This window comes from Agelaius phoeniceus, chromosome 2, assembly GCF_051311805.1.
Source record: "Agelaius phoeniceus isolate bAgePho1 chromosome 2, bAgePho1.hap1, whole genome shotgun sequence".
Taxonomy (NCBI): domain Eukaryota; kingdom Metazoa; phylum Chordata; class Aves; order Passeriformes; family Icteridae; genus Agelaius; species Agelaius phoeniceus.
Window position 1 is genome coordinate 77911371 of NC_135266.1, and position 24436 is coordinate 77935806.

Here is a 24436-nt window from a genome sequence, read left to right on the forward strand (position 1 = left end):
GGCACGAAACAGAAAAAGTAGCACTATGTAAAGCTATCAATATTGTATGAGAATATAAAAAATGGAAGTTCCTAGGTTGTGTGGAACTAAAGGAAATCAGCAGATCCTGTGAATTTGTGAGTTTAATTTATTTAGACCAGAGACCAATGTGTCTCTAGGATTACAGAGAAAAAAGAATGGCAAAAAAATGTACTTTTACAAAACTTGTAATTTTTCACTTCTCAATTAGACCTGAAAAAATTTATTGAACATGACCTTAACATTTTTATCTTTCATCCTGCAATCTGGGGATAAACAAAAGATGGTAAGACTTAGACGAACATCCCAGCAGTTCATGGGAAAATGAGTTGCGTCATGCTGGCTGGGGTGCAGAAGATGGCATCTTCAACCAGCTAAGCAACAGAAGCTATAGCTTAAAGGGCAAACTGAAAATTCTGTATGAGTGAATCAGGAAATCTCTCAGCATACAAAGAAGATTTGGCTATGTAAACAGGAAATATCCTGCTGTGTCTAAACGCCTCTTCATAAAATGAAATATTTTGGATTTCTCATTTGACCTTAGGCTCCCAAACAGTACAAAGACGCAGCAGCTCTAAGCTCACGTAGCAAAAAGCCAACCATACTGACTGTATTTTTGAGAAATCTTTGTTAAGTCTATTGCCAAGCTTACATTTATGCCTACAAGAATCAGCTGAGACACATCTCTGTATTCATATGTCAGTTTCCAATTAAACCAGTCATGGTAGTAGACAACAAAACACCGTATACACAGGAACTGTGAGAATTTTAAGGTTTTTTAAGTAGTTCAGACCATCTCTATCTCAACAGGATAACAAAGCTAAGCTATTAAACGCATTTTCCTGACATTAAGGATCTTTGAAAAATGTTAAGTTTGCTGCCTTTACGTACCTGTAAGACAGCAACTTTAGCTGAACCTATTTAGTGCCTGTATATATGAAAAGAAAGATAGTATTACTATCTTCAACTATTTGGTTTTGTTTCAATGTATATTTCCACAGGCATGTACATACACTAAAATAATACAGTCTAGTGTTCAAAACTAAGAAAGAGGAAAGAAAAAAAAAGACAAAACAAAACTAGACACCAAAACCATCCCCCCAAGACAGTCACTACAGCATAGCACCTCTGTTTTGAATCACAACACTGATACCAAAGTAAAGAGTACCAGAAGGAAACATCTGAGGCCTTACTTGCAAGTATTTTAAACACAAAAAACATTAAACTAAAGTAAAATGTCTTAAGGATGTATTCTTCACAGATTTCAAAGTTTCACTCACACATGTACATTCAAGGAATGTAACTTCATTACTTGCAAGTAGACTGAAAACATTTCTTTTTCAGGCAAGGAAAAAAACTGTGATCAACAAGCCCTGCTATCCTGACCAGGAGTTTCAGGATTTAGTACTTCAAGTCCAAGGGGTATAAGTGAACAAGACTTCAATTTAGGGAAAAAAAAAATCCAAACAATTTAAGATTTTCCAGCAATGAAGAGTCCATTATAGTCTTAAGGAAGCATCTTACTAGCTCTGCAGTTGCAGGTTTATAATCTCAATTTGTATAGCTTCTGCCAACACTTGGATCTTCATTCACCTTGATCTCTTAGCAAAACCTCCCATCAATAATTTTTCCTTTGATATAAGTAAAAATATAAACACAAAAATATATAAATATAAATAAATCTTTAACTTTCAGATTAAGTAATGGTGAAAAATGGTGCTACATGGTGTTTGTGGTCTTCAAGAAGCTGAGGCATGTTGATATGCTCTTCAAATGTTCAAAAGGGTCTTCTTTGTGCCTTCACAATTTTTCAGCATTCTCCAGAAAACAAGCAGCAGGACCAGACTCAACATCCATAAATACAAAAACTATCCATAAAATCCTTTAACTGATACTTGCAGACAAACTTCTGGCATCTGTCAGCCTGCAGGCCCATGTTCACCTTATTAAATGTACTCATCTTCCTCTCCACCAGCCAGTTACTTTCCACAGTCAGTGTTAGCTGCCCTGTAGGCATGCCACATTTGCTGTTTCTTGACTTGCTGAAAATGTTCCCAAAAAGATTATGCAAGGACAACAAAGAATGATTTGCTGTGATTCTAACAATTTTCAACTCTCAAAAAAGAAAAGCATGTTTCCCACAGAAGTCTCACCACACTTAAAAACAAGAAGCAAGGGAATTCCCTCTAAAAACCAGAGTGAAGCACTGGCCATTATCAAGAAGAAAATATATTGAGAACCTGTAGTGCATGTATTTCCTTGCTACTTCAGATGAACTAACTTATATTAATAAATTTATCAAATTAAGGTAACAAGTTCTCATATCCAACCTCTACAAAAGTAACCAGTCAGTAATTCCTAGACAAAGACCTATGAGTAAAAAAAACATCTCATCAAGCATTCATGATGCTTACCAAATTACTGTTAGTTTTTCCAATTTGCACTGTTTTTCCTTAGTTTTAACGAACAGGCTTGGTCAATAATATGCTGAAACTGGGAGAGGAAACAAAAAACCAGGAGAGGGGAAGAAGTAGTACTAGACATATTTCATTTCAGTATCTGCAAATAGTTAATCAAAAATTAATATTCCCAAAGATTTTAACCCCACCTACTTGCAGCTTAAACCAACTCCTGCTTAACCAGATCTGATGCCAACTGAAAGCGGCGATTATTTTCCTCAGGTCTGTTTTGTACTATTGGACCTCTGCCTGGTTCCTACTCTCTGCCTCTTCAAAGCACAACTCAGATGGAGAAACCAACCCTTTAAGTGCTGAGAATGCCAAAGCCCAACTCTTGATGGCACTGACTTGTACGCAAATAACACATACCATGAGATAAGATTCACAAAAGCATCTCTGAGTACTCAGAACAAAATAAATTTTTTATTATAAGCCAACTATTACTTTTCATTAAGAAGCAATTAGTTAATTTTTCTTTTTCTGTATTAAAACAGATTCTTCATAGAAATATGGAAATCAGTGCAGCTTCATAGACATCTTCCTGAGCTGGAAGAGACCCACAAGGGTCATCAAGTCCAACTCCTGGCCCTACATAGGACAAGCCCAAGAATCCCAACGTGTGCCTGAGAACATCACCCAAGCACTTCTTGAACTCTTGGAGGCTTGCTACCATAATTGCTTCACTTGGGAGTCTGCTCCAGTGCACAACCACCCTCTGGCTGAAAAAAGTTTTCCTAATATCCAAAGTAAAATATTTTATAAATACTTTTTATTTACCCTAAAAGGTAAAATAATTGACAACACTTTACAAATGAAGAGATGTATTTTTACACATATATGTTTTAGCAGGATCAGTCTCTCAAATACTCTCAAATTCTCATAACTTCTGTTTATCCTCAGAATAAGGGGATTTTACCACTCCTAGAGTAAAGCTCAAGTCTTACTCATTTCAAGGTTTCCTGGAAGGTAAGCGACATGGCTCCACAGCTCCCCTGTGTATGTAGGCTAACTGGTAACTCACAAGAGGAGCATGGAAAGGTATTTAGTTTTTTTTCTTGAAGTATCATTATACAGCTTGTTTTAATGGCAGTGGTATTTCTAGACATGAAAAGGTTCAAAAAGGGAACTTTTTTTTAATTGATAACCTCAGGCTCAGAGCAAGCTTTTTCAAAGCAGTAAGTTTCTTCTGCATGCTCCCTGCAACTTATAAATAATTTCAGGCTTAGAGGAAAATCACCCCTCTAAAATATTCATGGATTTAAAGTAACAGTTTATACAAATAGTAAATTCCACAGAAGATGAGTTCTTGTGTTCTCTCTACTTCTACCTCTCTCAACTCCTCCTCATCCTTTGTAAACAAAGGTTAAAGGTAAATAAGCCAGAAAAGGGTGAGAAGATGGAAGGAATGGACTGCAAACTTTCTGAATAGCATGGTCCCAGAGCTCCAAAGGCTTTGACATTACTGATAATCTAGGCAGGTTTTTGAACATCAACATGTACTACCACAACATTGCAAATCTCTCTGCTCTTCTATTTAAATATGACCTGCACTTTTAAGAACTGTGGCTTTTAAGAACTGATCTGCCCATATTTACACTGACATTTGGCCACTTCTTGAAATTAATCTAATTTTTACAGCAGAAGAAAAAAAAATCCAGTTCTCTCTTCTTGTGCATTTTCAATTAGCAAACAAAGAACTTAACTCAAAAGGAAATGTCTTTACTAGGAAACCCTACTTCCTGTATTGTGGGGTTTTTCTGTGCATGGTGGTGAGACAGTGGCAAAGGTGAGAACTTGGAGAAAAAGAACAAAGATGATTTTTATATTTGATAATTTTCTAGAAGGAACCAGGTTCTTACCCAGGCATTTTTGTGCAGAAAGCAGCATGAGGGGGTAATCACAAAAAAATTATATCCTTAACAGAAGTCTAAACAGGTCAGCTGAATGACCACTTCATCTAAGATATACTGTAAAAGAATTAAAAGCTTTTGCAACTTTTTAATGATTAATTCCCCTATTCTTTTCCTAAGTTCACCTGTCCCCATGAACAACAAAACAAGTCTCAGTCATCAAATGCCTAGACTGCAGCTGCTTGTTAGAAGAGGAACCAAAATGTTTCTCTTCCAAAGGCAGAAGCACTGAAAGCACTTGGAGAAGAGCTTTACTGGGTTTACATGACAAGGTAGAGATGGAGGAGGGCAGCAGAAGCGAGGAGACATCAGAAGCTATCTCAGACAGACGGTTCTACAGAATCAAATCACAGAATCACAGAATACCAGGCTGGAAAGGACCTCAAGAGTCATCCAGTCCAACCTCTTGGCAAAATCACAAATAGATTCTTCTTATTGTTACCTATTTTATTTTTCATGATGTTTATTTTACTTACAAGCTTTTATAGTAGAAAATTAATCCTAATGGTGATACCTACTTTGATTTACATAATATCTTTCTGAGACCAAGAGTACCTTTGTAAACAGACACTATTACCCACATCTGGCATGCAAACCTCTCTTTAATCAACTTGCAAATCAACTAACATGAGCAACATGAGAACAAATCATATGACCGAGGCATTGCAGCACCTTGTATCCTGCTTTAATATTGAGCTACAAGAAGGCAAGACTTCTTAAGACATACAGCATTTCCATACTGTTTTGCCATGTCTGAATGATATTAATCAAAACACCAGAGTGCAGTAACATGTTTAAGCTTTTGTATCCTGTGAAATACAAGTTTGCATAATTCAGAAGAGGGAAGTGATTTAAATTGATAACTTCTAACTAATCTGAAAAACTACACTGTAACGTAGCCTGGAGTTTATAACCTGCTGTGAAATATACCTTTCTAATGAAAGCTATTTGCACTTCACAGGGTGCCAATGGGACGTTACATTACTGCCCAACAGTACTTCAATTCAATATTAATATGGAAGAAGGTCAAGTTATTTTTTGTCAGTTTAAATATGTACTTCATTGCTACTGCCTGTAAGATCCTGAGACTTTTTCACCTTTAATCATACACTTGAGGAATCCATAGCACTACACAGTCAAAAGACCATAAGCATTGATTTGATTTAATGATTGATGTTCTCACAGAATATGGAAAGATAAAACTTATGAAAACTATTATACTAGCTTTGTTTTCCCTACTTTTAGAGCTCTTGAAAACTTAAAAGTCAATTTAAAAAGGCATAGAAAAGAGCTACCAAAATGACCAAGAAACCAGAGAACCTCTTAGAAGAGAGGATGTGAACAGCCTGTTCAGTCCAGCAAAAGGATGTGATTATTCACCAAGCAAATCCAAGTAAACAACAATGCTGAGTGAAAGGAAAATTAGCATAAACAAGTTTGAAATTCCAGATTAAATTTAATTTTAATGAGTTATCCAGCTCTCAGAGTAACAAGGTTCTAGAACAGCCTTCTAGCAGAAATAGAAAGAATAAAAATTGTTTTTAAAATGGAGCTTGACAAGTAGGGATTACATTATGTAATACTAGCAGAAGACTGGATGTAATAAAGTAAATCCATAGCACCAAATTTCTCTATATTCCAGATTTATTTATAATTACAGTTTTGAGAAAAGGAAAAATAGAAAAGGCAAAGATATAGCACTGGCTTACTTATTCAGTAGGAAGAAGGACTGCATTGTCCTCTGTATTTTTTTTTTTTTTGAGAGGATGAATATGAAGTTATTTACTATTACAGGAAACTGCAAATTGCTGTAGCACTTCTGCCCACAAAAAACCCAAGAGATCTGGACAAGTTCAGTGACCACAACATCATATTTTCCATTGTAGTAAAGACAATATTCCTGAAGCAGCTGGTCTCTTATTAATAGAATTCATTTATCTTATTCATAGCAATGAAGCACACAGTAGACAACGAGCCAACTGGCCCATTCAGAAACAGATTAAATTTGACCTTTTAAAGAAATCAGTTTAAAAATCCTAATTAAAAAAAAAATCCACAATATTTTTTTCAAGCAGAGATATCATTTCATATGGCACTTGAAACTTGAAACTGCTCCTTTGGTAGCCTGACATAATCCAATTACCAAGTTTCTCTAAAGAATACCAGTTTCAATATTAAGGCTTAAGAACACCCATGTTGAGTCATTCAAGGTCTTTGTTAATACAGTAATCATTACTGACAGTATGGAAATTCACTTGCAGGTACTACTGGTTCCAAATTAAACATCATATGATGGCCAGAAAATAATGCTCTGTAACAGTCTGCTACATCCTGATATTTGTTTTCTTCACATATATTTGGCTAAAGATAATATGATACAGACTGCAGCTGCTTTAAGCACTAGAGGAAGCAATTAAGATCCTTCTCTGGCCACCAACCAGCTTACTGTTGGTATCTCTGCATAAAAGGCAGAACACTGTTAGAAATGTTTTTGACAGTTACATCCATAATCCATAGATATTGCAGACACCATGTGAGGTTGCACAGGACCCTACAAATGCCTAAAGTAACAGGACAGCAATGGAACAGATAACTTCAAAACCAAAACCTAATGGCAACGAGTAAGTTTCAATTTCCTTTAAGTGGGATAAAAGAAAATGTAGTTTCTCCCTGTAAATACTAGCTGTAGGACAGGGCAGAGGTAGGCATGATGACCACGTGCACTCCATGAAGCTGCTGCTGACTGTCATGAATGCTTACTTACTAAGTATGTGTGACTCTGGGAATACCCCAGAACAACACAGATCATATGGTTCAGTTTATTTAGCATCATATCTTTATGTATAGCAATACTACGAGGGATTTTTTTTTTTTTAATTGGGGATAATGTACTTAGGGACTAAAAAATATAAGCTACAGCTACATAAATAAGGGAGAGTGACTGCTATCAAACTTCAGCAGTCAGTATTCAATGAACTCAGTCTTGCTTCACTTAGATCTGGAAAAGACATTGCAAAGACAATCTTATGAAAATATCTGAGGCAAAGATATCTGGGAAAATGCATCTCTCTGGAAAGATACAAACGCTTCGTTTTTTCATGAAAAAAATGAATTCCCAAAGAGATAAAAAGATCATAAATTCTTATGCTGTAATTTTGTCCATTTTTTTTTCCAGGGAGCTAATCCCCAAAATTTTCTTGTGTGTAAACAGGTTCATCACTGTATTTTCATTATTAGGTTTAGTAGAGAAGTGAATCATTCCTGAAAACCCTGAAATATGCCAAACAACTTAAGAGTCTTTTTATATGAGAAATTTCAATAAAACCCTGGTAAATAACATCCCCTTGCACCCCTTGCATAAGGCAGTATTTCCATCTTGTGTCTGTTTCTCCTTGGGTCAAGTAATAAAATAAAACTAATGACTGCTACTAAATTACAAAATCCTAAAGATATCTGCTAAATCTTATTTATATTACATGTATATATAACACCACATCTCTGCATTGCTATTTGCATCATTCTAAGACACTTGAAAAAGTATAGTATTACTTAAAACAGTTGTAAATATACTTAACTTTCAACCACTTAACCCAAAACTTAGGCAGCTCTCATCTTCAAATATGTGAATTTGACAAGACTTAAGATGAAGAGGGCCGCAAAAATCAGAGGGAGAAACAAAGGCTTCTGCACACACTGAGCTGTAAGGTCACCTGTACAATATGAATGTCACTTTTCTGGATTGTTAAATACAATATTCATTAACTTTGGCAAGTCAGTAGGCCTATTATGGAAATAAAAAGTATACAAGTAAGTCTGTAATGGAATTTTCTATATAATCTATAGGACAACACCCTAGACTAGGTTGCATTTTCGGAAGATAACTACAAAGAAATTACGAAGCACATGACTGGAGTAAGTACAGGGGAAAACAGACTTGATGTTTTAATTGAAAACAACCTAGAATGAACACAAAGGAAAAATATCAATTCTGCCTTAAGAGTCATTCTACAGCTGGACCTCACAATGTGAATCATTTAGGCATATACACTTTCAACATGCACCTGAAAGATCTACTAAATTAGGTAGCTGAAGAAATTATGAACTCACCAGTTACCTAATAATCAAGAAGGTCAGTTGTAACAGGAAACCATTTGTTCTATAAAGTTTTTTACCCTCTTAATTCCTAAGTTAACAACAAAAAAACCCTCTTCTGGGAGCACTAAAAGATTATATGCTTCTACTTAAATGTGCCTATACACAGGGCTAAAGCTCTGTCAAAAGATAAATTTTTAATATAATAGGCATTACATCTTACATGCATAAACTAAATCTTTCAAGAGATAGTAATGCATTTAGTAGCTCAGCTGATTTGAAAAAAGAAGTGTAGTCCATTGGTATAAATACTAATTGTAGGGCAAGGCTGAAGCTGGCACAGTGGCCATGCAGATGGGATGCTAACATCTAGCTAAACTGAAACATATCATCTGTGTTGCCCTGGGCTACTCACAGAATCCTGCTTATTTAGAAAGACAATGAAACAGTGTAAAAAATACTAGGAAAAAGCTGCTGAGGATTTTACATCAATTCTGGTTTTATCAGTTCCTACTGTATTCACAATAGTCAACTGCTGCTTCATGGAACACAGTACTACAGCTCTGCATGCCACCTTGGAAGCAGCACTCTCCAGAATTAACTTAGCAAAACCACATTAAAATAAAGTCTGACTCATTTTGGGACCACTCCAAATAAAATGCAAAATATTTGCATACTACCTTGAGCATATTTGTTCTATCTTCAATTTATGTGGAATCTGCCAGGTATTTATAAACATTGCATTGTTACAGTAACTTGAATATTTGATTGTGAAAATATTAAAATTTTGTAACATTTGTAATACAGAAGTTTAATTTTTCCTGAAAAACCATGGACATGCTGTCATTTCATATAATGAAACTTACACATAGCAACCTTTAGAATAATATTGTGTTTTCTAACTGTATTAAGTCAGTTTCACTGTCTCTTCTCTAAGCATGGTCAGGGTGACATATTCCAAAACTCATTTCCATTGAAGCTCTACAGCACAGTCCATTTTTTTTTTACCCCATCAGAACCGATCCTACAAAATGATGTGTAAATAAAAATGCTAGATCACCTAGAGATAAAACTTGGTAAATAATGCCTGTTTTGTTTCTGGGTTTTAAGGTTATTAAATATTCAAAAATCAAATAATAGAGTTATCACTGGAGTTAACTACTTCACAATTTGATTTTCAAACACATTTTAAGAAATTTGAAAAAAATAAAAGGCTTGTGTAAGTATTTTACACTTCACTGATTTTAAAGGTGAGTAGGAGCCACTAATTTGCTTAAACAAGTCAAATTTTTGTGCTCTAGAAATATACAATAGTGCTACTTGCTATAACAGGTACACTGACCTTGCAGCATCTACAACAGAGTCTTTAGAGCATAAGTCTAGGATTTCTAAATTGTTGAGAAAAAATCCAAACTTTTTCTCAGCAGTCCTAACACAGGAATTAAGGCAATATTCTACAGAAGAATGACACAGCCAGGAAATCAAGGGATTTGAAATGAACAAGAGGACAAAGATTTCTTACTATACCAAAACAAACTTTACTTTTCTAAGGCTAAAAGACACAACATTCTAGATCTGTATATAGGATACATTCTAGATCTATATATAGGATACAATTTGTGTCAAATAGAATAACATTTGAACTAAAAGGTTTGAAAAATCATGAGAACTTACAAATTAAGAAGTCATTACTTGAGACAGAATATTATTCTAAATCCTGCAAGGACTCATAAGAGCTCTCCCCAAAACTAATGGGATTACTCACTTCAGAATCAGGGCTTAAATTACTTCTCAAATACAATATTTGTTCTACTGCAATCTGTGTTTGACAATCATAAGCTGGCTTGTGGTGGAAGGGACCTTAAAGATCATCAAGTTCCAAACCTCCTCCCATGGGCAGGAACACCTCCCACTAGACCAGGTTGCTCAAGGCCCACCCAACCTGGCCTTGAACTTTTCCACAAAGGGGCATCCACAGTTTCTCTGGGCAACCTGTTACAGAGTCTCAGTAGCCTCACAATGAAGAATTTCTCCCTAATATCCAATCTAAACCTATCCACTGCGTTACCCCTTGGCCTATTCACTGCAAACCCTTGTAAAAAGTCCCTCTCCAGCTCTTGTATTTCTCTCTTTAGTTGCTGGAGAGCTGAAGGAAGGTTTTCCCAGAGCCTTCTCTTCTCCAGGCTGAACAGCCTCAACCTCTCAGCCTGTCTTCAGACAGCCTAAGAAGAAAGTTGTGCTTGTTCATATTTGATCTGGACCCAAAAGCGGTCAGCTCTCAGTGCTAGTCTAGGTCAAAAAAGTACTCATGTGGTATCCTAATCTGTCATTACTATTTTTTGGACCAGGTTTGTAATAGTAAGCTTTTACTACTAAAAACAAGGTCAAACTTTCTGTTACACAGAGAAAGCTTTTAAGCAACAAGAAAGGCTTAAAGTATAAATAAACTTTTTTGCCTATAAAGAGAAAAATATGTTTTCAGAGATACAGATAGACTGACACACACACACACACACACACACTAGTGCTATTTCTGTGTAATTGGTCATCTCACATCCTGTGGGCATGGGTTCAGGAATTTATTAAATTTAATATAAATTCACATAAGATGTTAGCTTGTACCCAGCTACTCACTAAAACTTAGATGTGTCTAGAAATACATGCATCTATATGAAAAAACTCTGAAAAAGGCAGTAGCTGCTTTATGTAAACACAATGCTGTAAATATACAATTGATGCATGAACAAGTACAATTCAACCCTACTGCTGGGCAAACAAAATCCTCACAATTTTTACTTCCTAGGTAAGGACATAAACTTTGGCTTTGGACTGCGGGTCAGAAACAGTTCTTAAGAGCTACAGAGCTCAGAGAAACACCTGTTCCCCATCCACATAACAAACAGTACTACTACTCGACAAAAACTGACATACCGTGACAATGTGGCAGATATTTTTAAGGATTAAAGCGATTTTTTCTTTTTACTATCTCATGTTGCAAAAAGAGAGTTACTTCTCTGCTCTCCGTGAAGGAAAACTTTGGGCAACAGGTGAGACATCCAAGGTGAGTTAAAGACAAGAAGTAGGTGGCAAGGTTTACAGGACGGGAGAACAAACCGAGTCTAGTGGCGCTCGTGGGCGATTCCCAGCTTTCACTTCATGATCTTCAGAGCATGACTGCTGTTTTCATGCCCCAGAAAGCTGTCACTGCTCAACTCACAGACCTTTAAAAGCACTGCACTATTCGTGCTTCTCTGCTCTCAGAACTTTCAAAATACATAAAAGTTCATCTACAACATGAAGACTTGACAGGATGGGGGGGGAAAGATATAAACTCTCCCTATAAATCCACTTCATTATGTCACTTTGCCCACTTATTACGAATATCTTCGTTATATGCAGACACTCAACTAGTAGCCAGCGTGACAAAAAGAGACCCCACCGCAACACTCCACGCCTGGTCCGTGGGGTACAGCGATCTACACGGCGACTTTCCGCCCCAGCCCCGACCCCGGGCTCTGCCCGCATCCCCAGGCGGGACCACCTGGCCGGTCCGCGCCCCGGCGGCGCCCACGCTCTGCCCGCGGCCCCGGCGGGGAGGGCGCGGCCGGGCCCCCGGGCCGAGGCAGGGCCCGCGCCGCCCCCGCTCCCCCGGGACACCCACCCGGCCCCGCCGCGGGCGAGGCGAGGCGAGGCGGCAGGGAGCGAGGAAGGGAGGGAGCGGGGCAGAGAAAGTTGAGGAGGCGCCTTTCGGCGGCTGCCGGCAGGGGAGCCCGCGCCCGGCGCCCATTCAAACAAAAGAAGCCCCTTCTCCTGCCAGCCACCGCCGGTCCCACCGCCCGACTCACTTCGCAGGGCCCCGATGAGGAGGCTTCCGTCCTTAATCAGCTCCTTGATGAACTTGTTCGTCCTCTCCAGCTCGATCTCGTGACACTTGAGGCGCTCCCTGAAATCCGGGCTGTCCAAGTAGGAGTCGCTGAACTCCAGCGTGGGCAGCCCCATGGCAGCGGTGGCGGCCGCAGCCCCCCGGCCGGCGGCGGAGGGAGGCAGGAACGGAGGGAGGGCCGCGCCGAGAGACGGTGCCGAGGGCAGAGGGGAAAGCGGGGGAGCGGCGAGACGAGGCGCGGCCGCCGCCTCCCCGGAGAAGCTCCCGACCCGCCGCACCGGCCCGCTGGCAGCGGAGGCGGCGCGCTCCGGCCGCTGTCACCCAGCTACATCGCTGTCCGCGGGACACCGCGGGCTCCCAGCGCCGCCGCCGCTCCGCCGCTTCCGGCAGCGCTCGCTCTTCCTCCCTGCCCGGCGCTAACTCCAGTGCGAACCTCCTCCGGCCCGGCCGAGGAATTCCTCCTCCTCCCGGCGCGGCATGCTCACACGCCGGGGACGCGGCCCGGCAGTGCCCGCCCCTCGCTCGCCGCCCCTCCGCGCTCTGCCCTCCAGCGGCGGCGCGGCCTCGGGCCGCTGCGGCCCGGGGTGAGGCGGAGGGTCTGCGCGGCTCAGCGGGGTCCGGCGCTCGCCGCCTCCTTTACCAGGGGCTTTGGGACGGCCCGAGCAAAGTCGGGAGGGAGGATCCCCCACGGGGCACGGAGGCACTGGGGCATTGCAAAGAGTGCGCGTGGAGGAGGCCGGTTTGTGTGGGGTCAAGCGGTGAGCAGCCGCGCTGCTCGGACAGGAGCGATGCCGGCCCAAGGGCTCCTGCCTCGGCCGGAGCAGCCGCGGCAGCCGGGGCCGGAGGCAGCCAGCCCGAGCGGGCCTGCTCTGGCAGGGGATCCCGCTGGCACCCTGGCCAGCCTGCCCCGTGTGCGCGTCCAGCCTGTGGCCGGGCAGCGCCCCAGGGACGGGCAGACACACAAGGGTGGGAACGTCCTTGTTCTGCCATAGCACTTGGTTGCTATGAAGGGGATACAGCTGAGCCAAATCTATCCTAAAGATGAGCATCAAGCCTGGCTTCTGTAGAAAAGTTGGTTTTTACAAGTATGGGAGTGGGCTTTTCACCGTAAACAGAAACACTTTGATTGATTCTTGTATGTTTGTTTATCTGGAGTGGTTTATCCAGACATACCATGTAAGTATGTATACAAACATACATACTGGATTTAAGGAGAGCTCTCTGTAAACCCACCTTCAAGTTGGCAACAACTCAATTGCAAACAACCATCAAGGCCTGGCCATGAAAGTAATTGTACTTCAAGACAGCCCACCACTTGCCAAAAATGGCTTTCAAGAAGACAGCCATGCACACACTCCTACCAAATAATTGTCACCATGTCTACACAGTAGAATATGGAAGTGCGGGAAGGTTCAGTGCTCCTACATGCTGTAATTCCTTGATAGAATTTGTGTTTTTCACGCTTCTTAACTGTTCATCAAAACTTACCTCTTTGTATTCACAATACATTTTTGTGAGTGTCAAAAATGCAGAACAGATGCTGCCATTTCAGCTAATACAGCCTGCCAAATTTCTTCAAGTGAAAAACTAATAATTCTCTTTTTTCACAAGACTGAGACTTCCTCAGGACAGTATCAGTTAGATGTCAGTGTTGATACTAATAGACCCATTGAAGTCTCTTAATTCACAGTGATCACAGAACTCTGCTCATTAACATGATCCCTATTTTTCTAAAAATAGAAGGAATTAGACTGAAAAGGGCTGCTTATTTCCATGCTTTTGCAGGCAATAGCATGTAATTTCACTTGTAAACTAACAAATTTTATTTAGAATCCAGTTGAACTACTGGAAGGATGTTCCAAGTGGATATTTTTTCTGACTACTAAAAACCAAATTTTCAGTCTACATATGGTCTACAGGGTCATTTTAAGCACAGTTGTTCTCTTCAACAACATCTGGAACTGAAAACATTCTTTGTCTTCTATCATGTTTATTCTTTGATGTAGTTTTAGAATACAATAATGTCATCTCTTAACTCTTCCATACAATACCTGAAAAAAAGCTTTCTGTCATATAATAAAATATTAATTTCCTTCTTTATTCTTGTTGTTCTTGTCTAGGTCTCTAAGTTTGATTTGATCTTACTTCATCACAGTTCTGAAATTGTATGCAAGACCTTGTTCAGTCACATTAATGAATATGTTGCTGAACTTCGTCTCTGATGAAGATTGCATTTGTCTGTTTCACAGCAGAATTACTACTGTCCTTCAAGGTCTTTTGTTTCCCGTCTTCAACTAGCAGATTCCAAAGTGAAAACAGAGACATTTGTTAGTCCCAAAACCATGTACTAAGCATTTTAGTTCAAAGTAGCTATACTAATAATCAGGGTGACTGGTTTTTTACTATATCATGCTATCATCTTAAGTTACATAAGCACATTGCTGATTTTGGTATCAAGATCATGAGTGAAAATATTAATGAGACAATATTAATAGCATAGCCCCTCCAAGTAACTTACCATTATCTATTTAACTAGTTCCATGTTTCTCAGAATAATCTGTATCTTTCTCAGTGAAACTGAGAATTTCTCAGCATACAGTGTATCAAAGTTCATATAAAAATTCTACTAGTTCACATGTACTACTGTTCCCTTTTCTCAGCAAAACCCTTTCTTTTTAAGAAAGTAGATTTGTTAAGAATTGTCCTTGCTTCATGAGGCAATATGTGGCCAAATGAACACCCAGTCCTGCATTATCTTCCACCAGCAGTGAAAAGTCTTATAGTTAACCTGTGAGCTTAATAAGCATTTATGGCTGCATCTGGAGGAGGATCTGGTAAATGAGGGCTCTGGCACACTTGCAGAGTTCAACTAACAAGAAAAGTCTTGATGGAAAGATAAGTCCTAGGGTGTGTTTTGTGTTGGAGTTAGGTGGGACCTTGGAGTTTGCTGCTTTCTTAAGAAAACAAGGTATTTGAAGATGTGCTTGGGAAATGTAGAGGCCCAAACTTTATAGCGAGTAAGATAGAACTGTGTTTGGTTTGCTTTTCTTTCCCTTAGAAAATTCTTTCACAGTGCCCTGGTAGAAACAGTTGGTTTCATAACTTGAAAAGATGGGGAGAAGCCTAAACTTTCAAAACCAGCATATTTCTTGTAAATTAATAGTATGCTAGAAGAGAGTGAACCATATTGAAATACAATTTAAACACCTAAATAGTAGAAGCACCAGTCCTTCAAATAGAAGGCTCTAGTAAATGAGTTAGCCTGGTGTAATTACTAGCTGTGAAAAGACTAATTGAAAATGGGACACGTTTGTTTTCTGAGCCCTAGGGAGCTTTGCCCTGTTTTATCGACCTCTATGTTTGTTACTCTAAGTTTATTCTGATATCTTACATGATTGTGAGGTCAGATCAATTACTGTGGATTTCTCCTTCATCTTAAATGTAAACATTGAACTGTAATTTCCAGACAGTGGCCCTAGTCTGACTTGAGAGGATACCTCAGTCCTATTTCTAGGCAGCCTGGGAAGAGGAAAGGAGAGGTGTGTCTCACTATTGTCTACAGCAGCACCTGTTCCCTACTCGTAGTGTGAGGAGAGGGCTGCACATGCAATCCCCAACATTTGTGGCTCTATCCTCCTTTGTTAGATGCTATTAATCTAGGCAGTTAATGCAGAGAAGGACTGTGAATGTCTCTTATCTACTGGGGAATATTTTAGGATAGAGACTCTGCCAGCTTCCTTGTTATTTTTTCTGCCTTAATGTACACAATTATGGGAAAATTACTTATAGAGCTCTGTGGCATTGCTCTGTCTTCTGAAAATTGCTGTTTTCCCTTGAGAGACTGTGGGACTATAGGCAGAAAAATACAAGGACACTGATGCTTGTAAGTCCTCTTGAACTGCTCAAGTGTACAAGATTAACTCTGTACATAACTAGCATAGAAAATATTAATAGAATAGAAAACCCTGCTCAAGCAGTTTTTTACAGACTATTTGAATTTGTTTTAGCTCTCTAAAGAGCTTGTTTTACTCAAGTTTCCCATAGGTTTCATCTTGGGAATTGCCAAGATTCCCAGGAACTTGCTAGGATAAATTCTATTAAAAGTTTTCAGTTTCACCTTATTAAGATACTACATGCTAAGCTTATATTGGTGAACAGTGTTAAAAAAAAAAAACCTGAAAATTCATGAGGAAAGTAGGTCTAAGTTTTTTATTTCCTTGCATATACAAACTGAAAGTAATTCTACTCTGTCTGGAATAGAGTCTCATGTTGTTAACTGACTGCTAAATGACATAGCTGCCAATGTGTTCTGTTTGTTTTGTTGGTTTGGATATTTTCACTGCAAGTTAACATTGTCAGAGGAGGAGAGTAGCTAGATGAAATCATACTTTGGAAACCACGCCTTGTAATTTAGTATGTACAGACCATATTATCCTGAAATATTGGTCTCTGTGCACAAAGGTCAACTCACATGTGCATTCCTATCAGTGTTTCAGATTGTCATTAATAATTACAGATTGGTAAACCTTCTCAAAAAAAAAAAAAGTAGTGTTTTTAATACTTGAGCTAGCTCAAAGTGGTTTGGAGAAGCTTCAAACAGTGAAGTTCAAAGCTGGAATTAAAAATCATGTTTAGTAACTCTCATGCTGTGTTTGCTTAAGCCTCCTGGGTACTTCTGGGTTGAATCTGAATATTCCCTAACTGTGTTCTGTGGTTCAGAAGGCTGTGGTTCTGCCTTCTGGTATGCTCAAAATAGCATTTACTTCAAGAAGTAGGTGCCTGACACCATGTGAGTTACAAGCACTTGGAATAAGCAGCTCAGCTTCCAGATGGGATGGATACAGTACCCGTGACTGAGCAGATGAAGGCTAGTCAGCATTCTATGGGAAATAGTAGGTGTGGCAGCTTAAAAATCACAGCAAGGTAATGAGGACTGCTTTATGTATCCTTGTACCTAAAGTATAGAGTAGGAAAGCTGAATGTTAGGTACCTGCAGTCTTGGTTCACAGTGCTATCTCTAGAAGGGGGAAACTTCAGATCACACTTTGCCTTGAATTTTTCTTTTTGAAGCTTTTGGGAGTTCCACTCAGCATGAAAAAATCTTTGGATCATTCTCCATGTCTATGTACAGTAGAGAAGTACCTCCATTCTTTAGTTTTCACTTTGGAAGCAAAGCATCTGAGAGGTAGTAGATGTATCATCTTAATTGAAAATTGATTCATTTACTCTTTGGTGAGATTCTTTACTTGCCTGTATTTTTCTGAAAGTAACTTTTTCACATTATTGATTATAGTTTATTTCACTAAGTAAACAATGGGACTGTGAAAAACATCATCAAGGTGAACACCAAGTTAAATTTTCACATCCTTATCCACAATTATTCTTTCATATCCAGGATCTGGTTCCCTAAGTGGATGCCTTCCTTACTAGCCTTGTCACTTGTATCGCTTTGAACATGAAAGAAGAAACAGTCCATAGCAGATGTAAATTCTTGTCCTGCCCTTAGTCAACAGACTGCAAGTTAGTGCCAGATAAGCACTGGGTGATTACATGATCTTGATGAGCAGCTAAAAGGCAGGGTATATTCAGCTCAGCCCTGTGCTACACCTTTGCACAGTGTTTGGGTCAAAGTGGATGTCTGTGGTGACTGCAGCCTGTATAGATATCACGAAACAGGAATTACAGAAGGTACCCGAAGGAAGCTCAGTCACTTTGGATGATTGTGCTAGAAAGGATGCCACAGAAAGCTTAGCAAGAGAAGGAAAGTGGACAGACAGCTCTGCTGTCTGCTTTATCATGTGTACCTCTACTGCATGGAACCTAGATGGATGCCAATTGCAGCCATGCTGTGTAGGGGAAACAGACCTCAGGAGACAGCAATTGGTGTCACACATGAAGTCTTTGCTGTGCTTCTTGGGTTTTCAGGAGCCAAATCAGATCTATGAATTCAGGGCAGTGAGATGGCATCATTTTCACCAGCTAGTAGTTTAATAGTTTGATTTGCAAGTATGTAAGGTCTTTAAAATAAGGATCATTATTAGTTTCTGACTTCATACTTTGCTCTGTAAATTTGAAGTAGTAATTGTAACCTACATCCTGTGCACTCAGTGGAAGAAGATACTTGTTTATCTTGGCTGTCTGTCTGTAAGTTATGACACAAATATCAGTAGGGCCAGGAGCTCTTGCATGCTCACATTAGTTACTCTTCACCAGCAGACTGAAGTCCTAAGCAGTCAGTACTCTTTAGCACATAATTTGCATTTATGTTGACTCAGCAGATAACTGGGAAGGCTTTTTATGATACAATGTCATCATTTTTGGGTGTGTTGATATCTACTAGGTCTGTCCTAGCAGAGCACCTGTGGGAATTGAAGGGCCTTCATTAGCAACTCTGGACAGTGGGTACCGGTAACGAGCCCACTGTCAGCCTATTGCTAGTACTTCCCTGTGCAGAAAGAACACAGTTTAAATGCCCATCCAAAGGGCAAATCTTGCAAGCCTCTTGGCAGCCATAAAGCAGTGAAAGCATTTTGCCAAGTAAAAGGCTGGATTCAGTTTGGAAAGATAAATCTGGATTAGGCCAAGTTAAACACAGCGATAGAAATTTTGGATGACACATGAATTACCGGTTTCTCAAAAGCAAGACCTACCCTGAAAACTAAACTTAATTGCAGAAAATTTTACCCAGAAAGTAATGAAATTCCAGAGAAAATACTGAACAAATGCCATTTTGAAGTTAATCTTGAAGTATTTTTTTTCACTAAGCTAATTATGTGTTTACAGAGGCACATAAGCCAGAAAATAAATCAATAATTTGTTCATTTGAACATTTCTCTAATTCCCTGTGTAACCTAAATCTCTGCTTTTGTGCATGGTCAGAAGTGCCTAGGTCTTGACAGGAATAAGTAGTTCTGAGCTTCTGAGTTCTGGCTGAATCCAGAAAAAAGGTATTCTTTATTCTTTTTTATGGCATATAAGGAAAGAATAATTTATGTGCCTACTCATTAAAGCCTACAAGGATGTTTTCTAATCCTGTCCTTCTCTGAAAACTAATCAAGTAATTTATGTGAGAATCACAGAGTAGCAGTCCTAGAGTGGAAGACACAGGCTATGATTCTGGGTGTTTGGATCAGATTTAGAACAGAACACATGCAGTGAAATATATTTTTCTTTTTACAGGTAGGGAAATGGAGACATTAATAATGCAGGAGAAAGTTACTTCCATAAATTTGTCTACACTTGGAAGTTTGCTAAATACCTATTATAGAAAAGCAGTGTCCCCTTGAGGATTTACAGCAAAATGATCATCCTAAAATAAATTAGGGATAACTATCTCAGTAAATCTCAAAATGCATAAAAGAAATATAGTGCAACATTAAGTTCCTCAAGAATATTTTTAGCTAAGCATGTTCTTATTCTTTCTTTATATGGGAACTCTGTTTGTGGGGGTTTTTTCCCATTTACTTTGTAATTGATAACTGCTATGATGTAGATTTTTCTCTTCATCCTCTAAAATATGTGACTTACATTGTAATTTCCAAGACATTGAAGTGTTTACTGGCAAAAGTAAAAAAGTGCTTCTTGTTTTAGTAAGAAACCAAATCAAATAGAAAGTGAAGTCTGTTTTTCATGGCTTCATCTATGAATGCTCAACAGGTCTTCATGTGAACAAGGGAAATATACTCTTTCTTTGAACTCTGTTCTCTTCTCATCAGTGTTTCATTTTTTGTTTAATTCATAATGTTTTCATTACATTAAGGGAACAACAGGGTATCCCTCCTGTAGATAGTGGAATAGTTATCTGTCCTTATACTTTAGTCCTCAGGGTAACTTTTTTTGTTTGAGTTAAAGCCCTCTTGGTTTTGAGTTTCATAGAGTGTATAACCAGAAACGTATTGATAGTCATGTCAGATATATTACAAACGTGTTTAAAAATAAACAAATCACAAATCTAAAAAGCTATTAAATTAGGCCGGGTAATTTTTCATGTAATTGCAAAGACTCGAATAGAAGATGGTCTCAAATGTTGAAATTATGTTTCCTATGATGTAAAGCAATTCAGATTTCATTTGTTGTATCAGTAACTTAAACATTTGAATATTGCCTAATGATGAGCCCATATTTGGGAGAAGAGGAAGAGATTGTCCTCAGTCTATTTTACACGTGGCCAACAAAACTATCTGATATTTCTCAGAGCCATGGGAAATCAAGCTGTGATTCAAATTGCTGTTAGTCTGTTTTGGTATTCAATATAGAGTTGCTTCTGTGTGGTCCTTGTCTAGCACTATAATTATGCAAATGATACTGGCTGAGGACAGATACCTTAGAAAGCAGATGCTCCTAATCTGGAATTAAAAAAATATACATTTTGTATCTCTCTCCTCCTTGCACTGGAAAAAGAATATTTTGCAATGTGTTTATTGTAATGACTCTCCCACCTCTTCCCTCTGTTTCTGAAAATATAGAAATTTAAGAGAGGATCAAAGGAGACATACAGTATGAATTTCCTCTCTTGAATCATCCCTGAGAAAGAACTTGATTGTCTTTTTTTTTTTAATATGATATTTTTTTAGTTTGTTCAAATAGTATCCTCTGTTTCACCACCCTGCTGAAAACTTTATCCAGCTCTAACCTTTGCTATCAATAGTATTTTTTCTTTTTCTTCTCCCTTACGCATGGAAGAACAATGATTGTCTTCTTCTGACATTTTTACCATGTTTCCTTCATCTTGCTTTCTAGACCAACCAAACTCACTGCATTTTATTCTTTTTCTTTTTTCCTAAAAAAACCTCATCCTCTTCTTAAAAACTCTTGCACTTGAAAAAAATTAAAAAAAAAAAAAAAGAAAAAAAGAAATCAGAATTCTGTCCAGTTTCTTGCTAGACATGAAGCTCCTAAACCAGACACAGAATTACCTGTGAGAACTCACAAAAGCTGAATTTGTAGGATTGGTTATTGCTCTCATTATTTCATTCTATAAGGACATGGCTCTTTGGAAGGATATCACTCTATATAAATCATTGTAACCCTAGGACAATTCTGTCCTCACCATCTAAATAAACATTTCTTATTCCATATTTTGTGTTCTGAATTTTATTTTCTCTTTTCACCATTGCACTTTTTTTTTTGGTTATTTGTTCCAAACCTGGAAAGATAAAGCTAGTTGTCTTACTGATTTGTCAAATCTTTTTTTAATTCTGATCCTGTCACCAACAGTATTTTCTATTTCATCATGACTAATTTTGATAAATGAAAATTTGAACTTAAATCTCTTTGGGAGCTCTCAGCAGGACAGGGCACTCAGCAGGATAGGGCACTACTAGGTATTTTCACTTCCTCAGCATCTTTTGTTTCCCAAAAATATGCTCACTATTCCCTTTGTCTTCCAGTTACTTCTTACTCCCAGAACTTTTTTCCTTTTTTTGCCTAACTCTTTATGTCACATTACATCCACTCACATCTTTGCTTTCATTGATGTGTCCTTGGTTTATGTCATCCTTGCTTTCAGTTTTTGTATGTACCATTCTTCACTGGTCCAAGTTACTGAAGAGCTCTCAGTACAGACAGAATTGTCTCTGCTACTCCTACTGTGTGGCCTTTCCTGTTTAATAGTTTGGCTTACAAAATAACCTTTCTGTAGTTCTACCTGTACTTCTTTAAATTCTTTCAGAAAATGTCTCCATTTACCATCTTCCTGTTTTCTGAAATATTCTTTTCTGAAAACTTTTGCCCTATCCAACTACTTTTGCAGTCTTGTATCAGTAGAGCAATAACATTTTTCCTTTAATTATAATTCCCTACACATAATTCTTTATGCTTTCCCAGGAGTCAGAACCATATCTGAAAGAAATACTGCTAGTAAGAAGAGACTGCTCTCTAAATAAAAAGTTTAAATAACAGTTGATCCTGATGATTCCTTGAGCAACTGCTTCAATTTTTATATGTTTTATATATGTTGAAGTTATAGCAGATGAACAAGCTGAAATTGAATTATCAGTATTATATCATTAAAAGAAGGCATATTTTCTATCAACTTCACTAGGAAATAAGCTCTGGGCTGGACAATTTTGTCTTCTTGGTAGTTCAAGGATGTGGACTAGGTGGAGAGGGATAAGCAGGGAGCAGTGATAGTGATCAGAGGGCCAGGAAACAAGAGGAAATGCTGAAAGAATGTAATGTGTGTTTTATGCAGACAGAATACTCACAGTATACTAAGTGATACAAGACTGCTTCAGAGAAAAGGGGGTATTTGGTTTATATGCTCAGTCAAAAGGTATTTGGTTCCAATTACAGCATGAGAGATTTGGGTTATACAAGGAAAAATGGCTGGTGATAAGGATACTTAAATTTTGGAATAGTCCCATTTATACATAAAAGCTATAAATCATAATGGAAATGCATTTTTTTCATTGAAAATTTTCTAGTTCATCCTTGTCCCTAAGTAGTACTATTTTTCCATAAAACAGAAAATCTCTCAAGGTTCTTCTTATCTCCTGATTTTCAGGTTATGACGTCTCTAGATTTTATCATCTCTCTGAATTGCCCTATTTTGTCTACTACTTATAGCTCCCACTCATGGGGAATTAATCAGATTCACTGAAAACATTATTGAAATCCCAACATTTGTGTTGGCCATTCACATTTTATTCTATCTTTTCAAAGACTAAGCTTAATTAGACCTTATTGAAAGCTTATTGAAATCAAGAGAAGTTCAGACTGTTTTCATGGGCTTTTAGTCTGAAAAAATTAGCTTTATTAAACATGTCTTTGGTTTTGTCATTCTAACCCCACATACTCATTGAGTAACCTGTCCTTGTCCAAAGATTTAGTTTGCTTTAGTTTGTCCTTTTTTTCTGAAGTTACTGATTTACTGGAATAAAAGGTGCATTTTCCCCCACATATTAAGATTGTTCCAACATTTCCTTCAAGCAGTTAAGTTTCTGTTGAGCCAATACCTCAAACACTTTCATCCCAGTACTTAAGTTGCTGTAGATAAAGAATTTTCTTGCAACTCTGCAAGGTTCCTTGCTGTGGCAGAAGGGAGCTTTTCACTGACTTCTCAAAATGAGCATTCACCCATCTGTCTTCAGAACAAACAAGTATGTTTCCACTTCCTACACCCTTGCCACTTCAAAGTGAGGTCTCATTTTGTGCTTGGAAAAAAAATGCTGTTGAGTTTTTCTCGATTTCTACATCTCAATCTGATGCAAAGGAGAGGGATCCCAGATTTAGAAGAAATCCTGCTGAGTTTAGAGTTGTGTTCACAGTTCATGAGAAGAGTGAAGATTTCATGCAGCCAGGGAATTTCACAATGGAGAATTAGTCTGTCTTTTCAAAAAAACATTTTGAAGCAATAACAATATCTACATATTTGAAAGGTTGGGAAATTTTAAAGCTATAATCACATATGTAAGTGTACTCTTTTGTGCATGTATCTAGCAGTAGAGATTTTAAATAAATTTAATAATTTAATTTTTTACCCTGAGCACTCACAAACTTGTAGTGTAATTAGCACTGTGTCTTTAACTTTCACAACACAAATATTTTTAATGGTTCTTCTATCCTAGACTTATGTCTGGAAATTTCAATGCAGCTACTGGGTAATAAGTTCAGATGTCTTTTATGAAGATTGCACAATTTTAGAGATTTTATTTTGAAAGACTATTTTGGATGGCTGTGCCTTTATAATATCTATCATGCAGGATATTAGAAAAAAAGCAGAGTTACTGCCGTAGACAGTCAGGCTACACAGACACCATTTTGCCTCATCAGTGCTATGAGGAAGTAGGGTACCATTCTGGGAGAAACCTGAGCAGGTGACTTAAATGACTTGTTCATGGTCTCATTGGATGCCTGTGACAGAGCATGAAGCTAATTCATGTCTGTTGAGCTCAGAATTAGAGTCACAGCTTTACAATCCTGATTTTCTCTTGCTTTGATGGGCATTTCAGTAAAGATAGTGATTGTGTGAACATGATTCTGTGTCAAGAGATTAGTATTAGGGATAATTTGTACAATTCTCACTCTTCTGCTGAAATAAACAGATGTAATCCCCTTTTAATGGAGAAGAGGTT

The 24436-nt window shown here is 38.4% G+C and overlaps 1 protein-coding gene across 1 annotated transcript in view; it reads right to left on the reverse strand.

Moving 5' to 3' along the window:
* The window catches only part of ARHGAP42 (Rho GTPase activating protein 42), a 144514-nt gene extending 131635 nt beyond the window's left edge, over positions 1-12879 (reverse strand). The window contains exon 1 of the mRNA XM_054654655.2: positions 12325-12879. Coding sequence (XP_054510630.1) covers positions 12325-12478 — 154 coding nt within the window. The 5' untranslated portion in view covers positions 12479-12879. The remainder of the gene's footprint in view (positions 1-12324) is intronic.
* Between the last annotated feature and the right edge of the window lie 11557 nt (positions 12880-24436).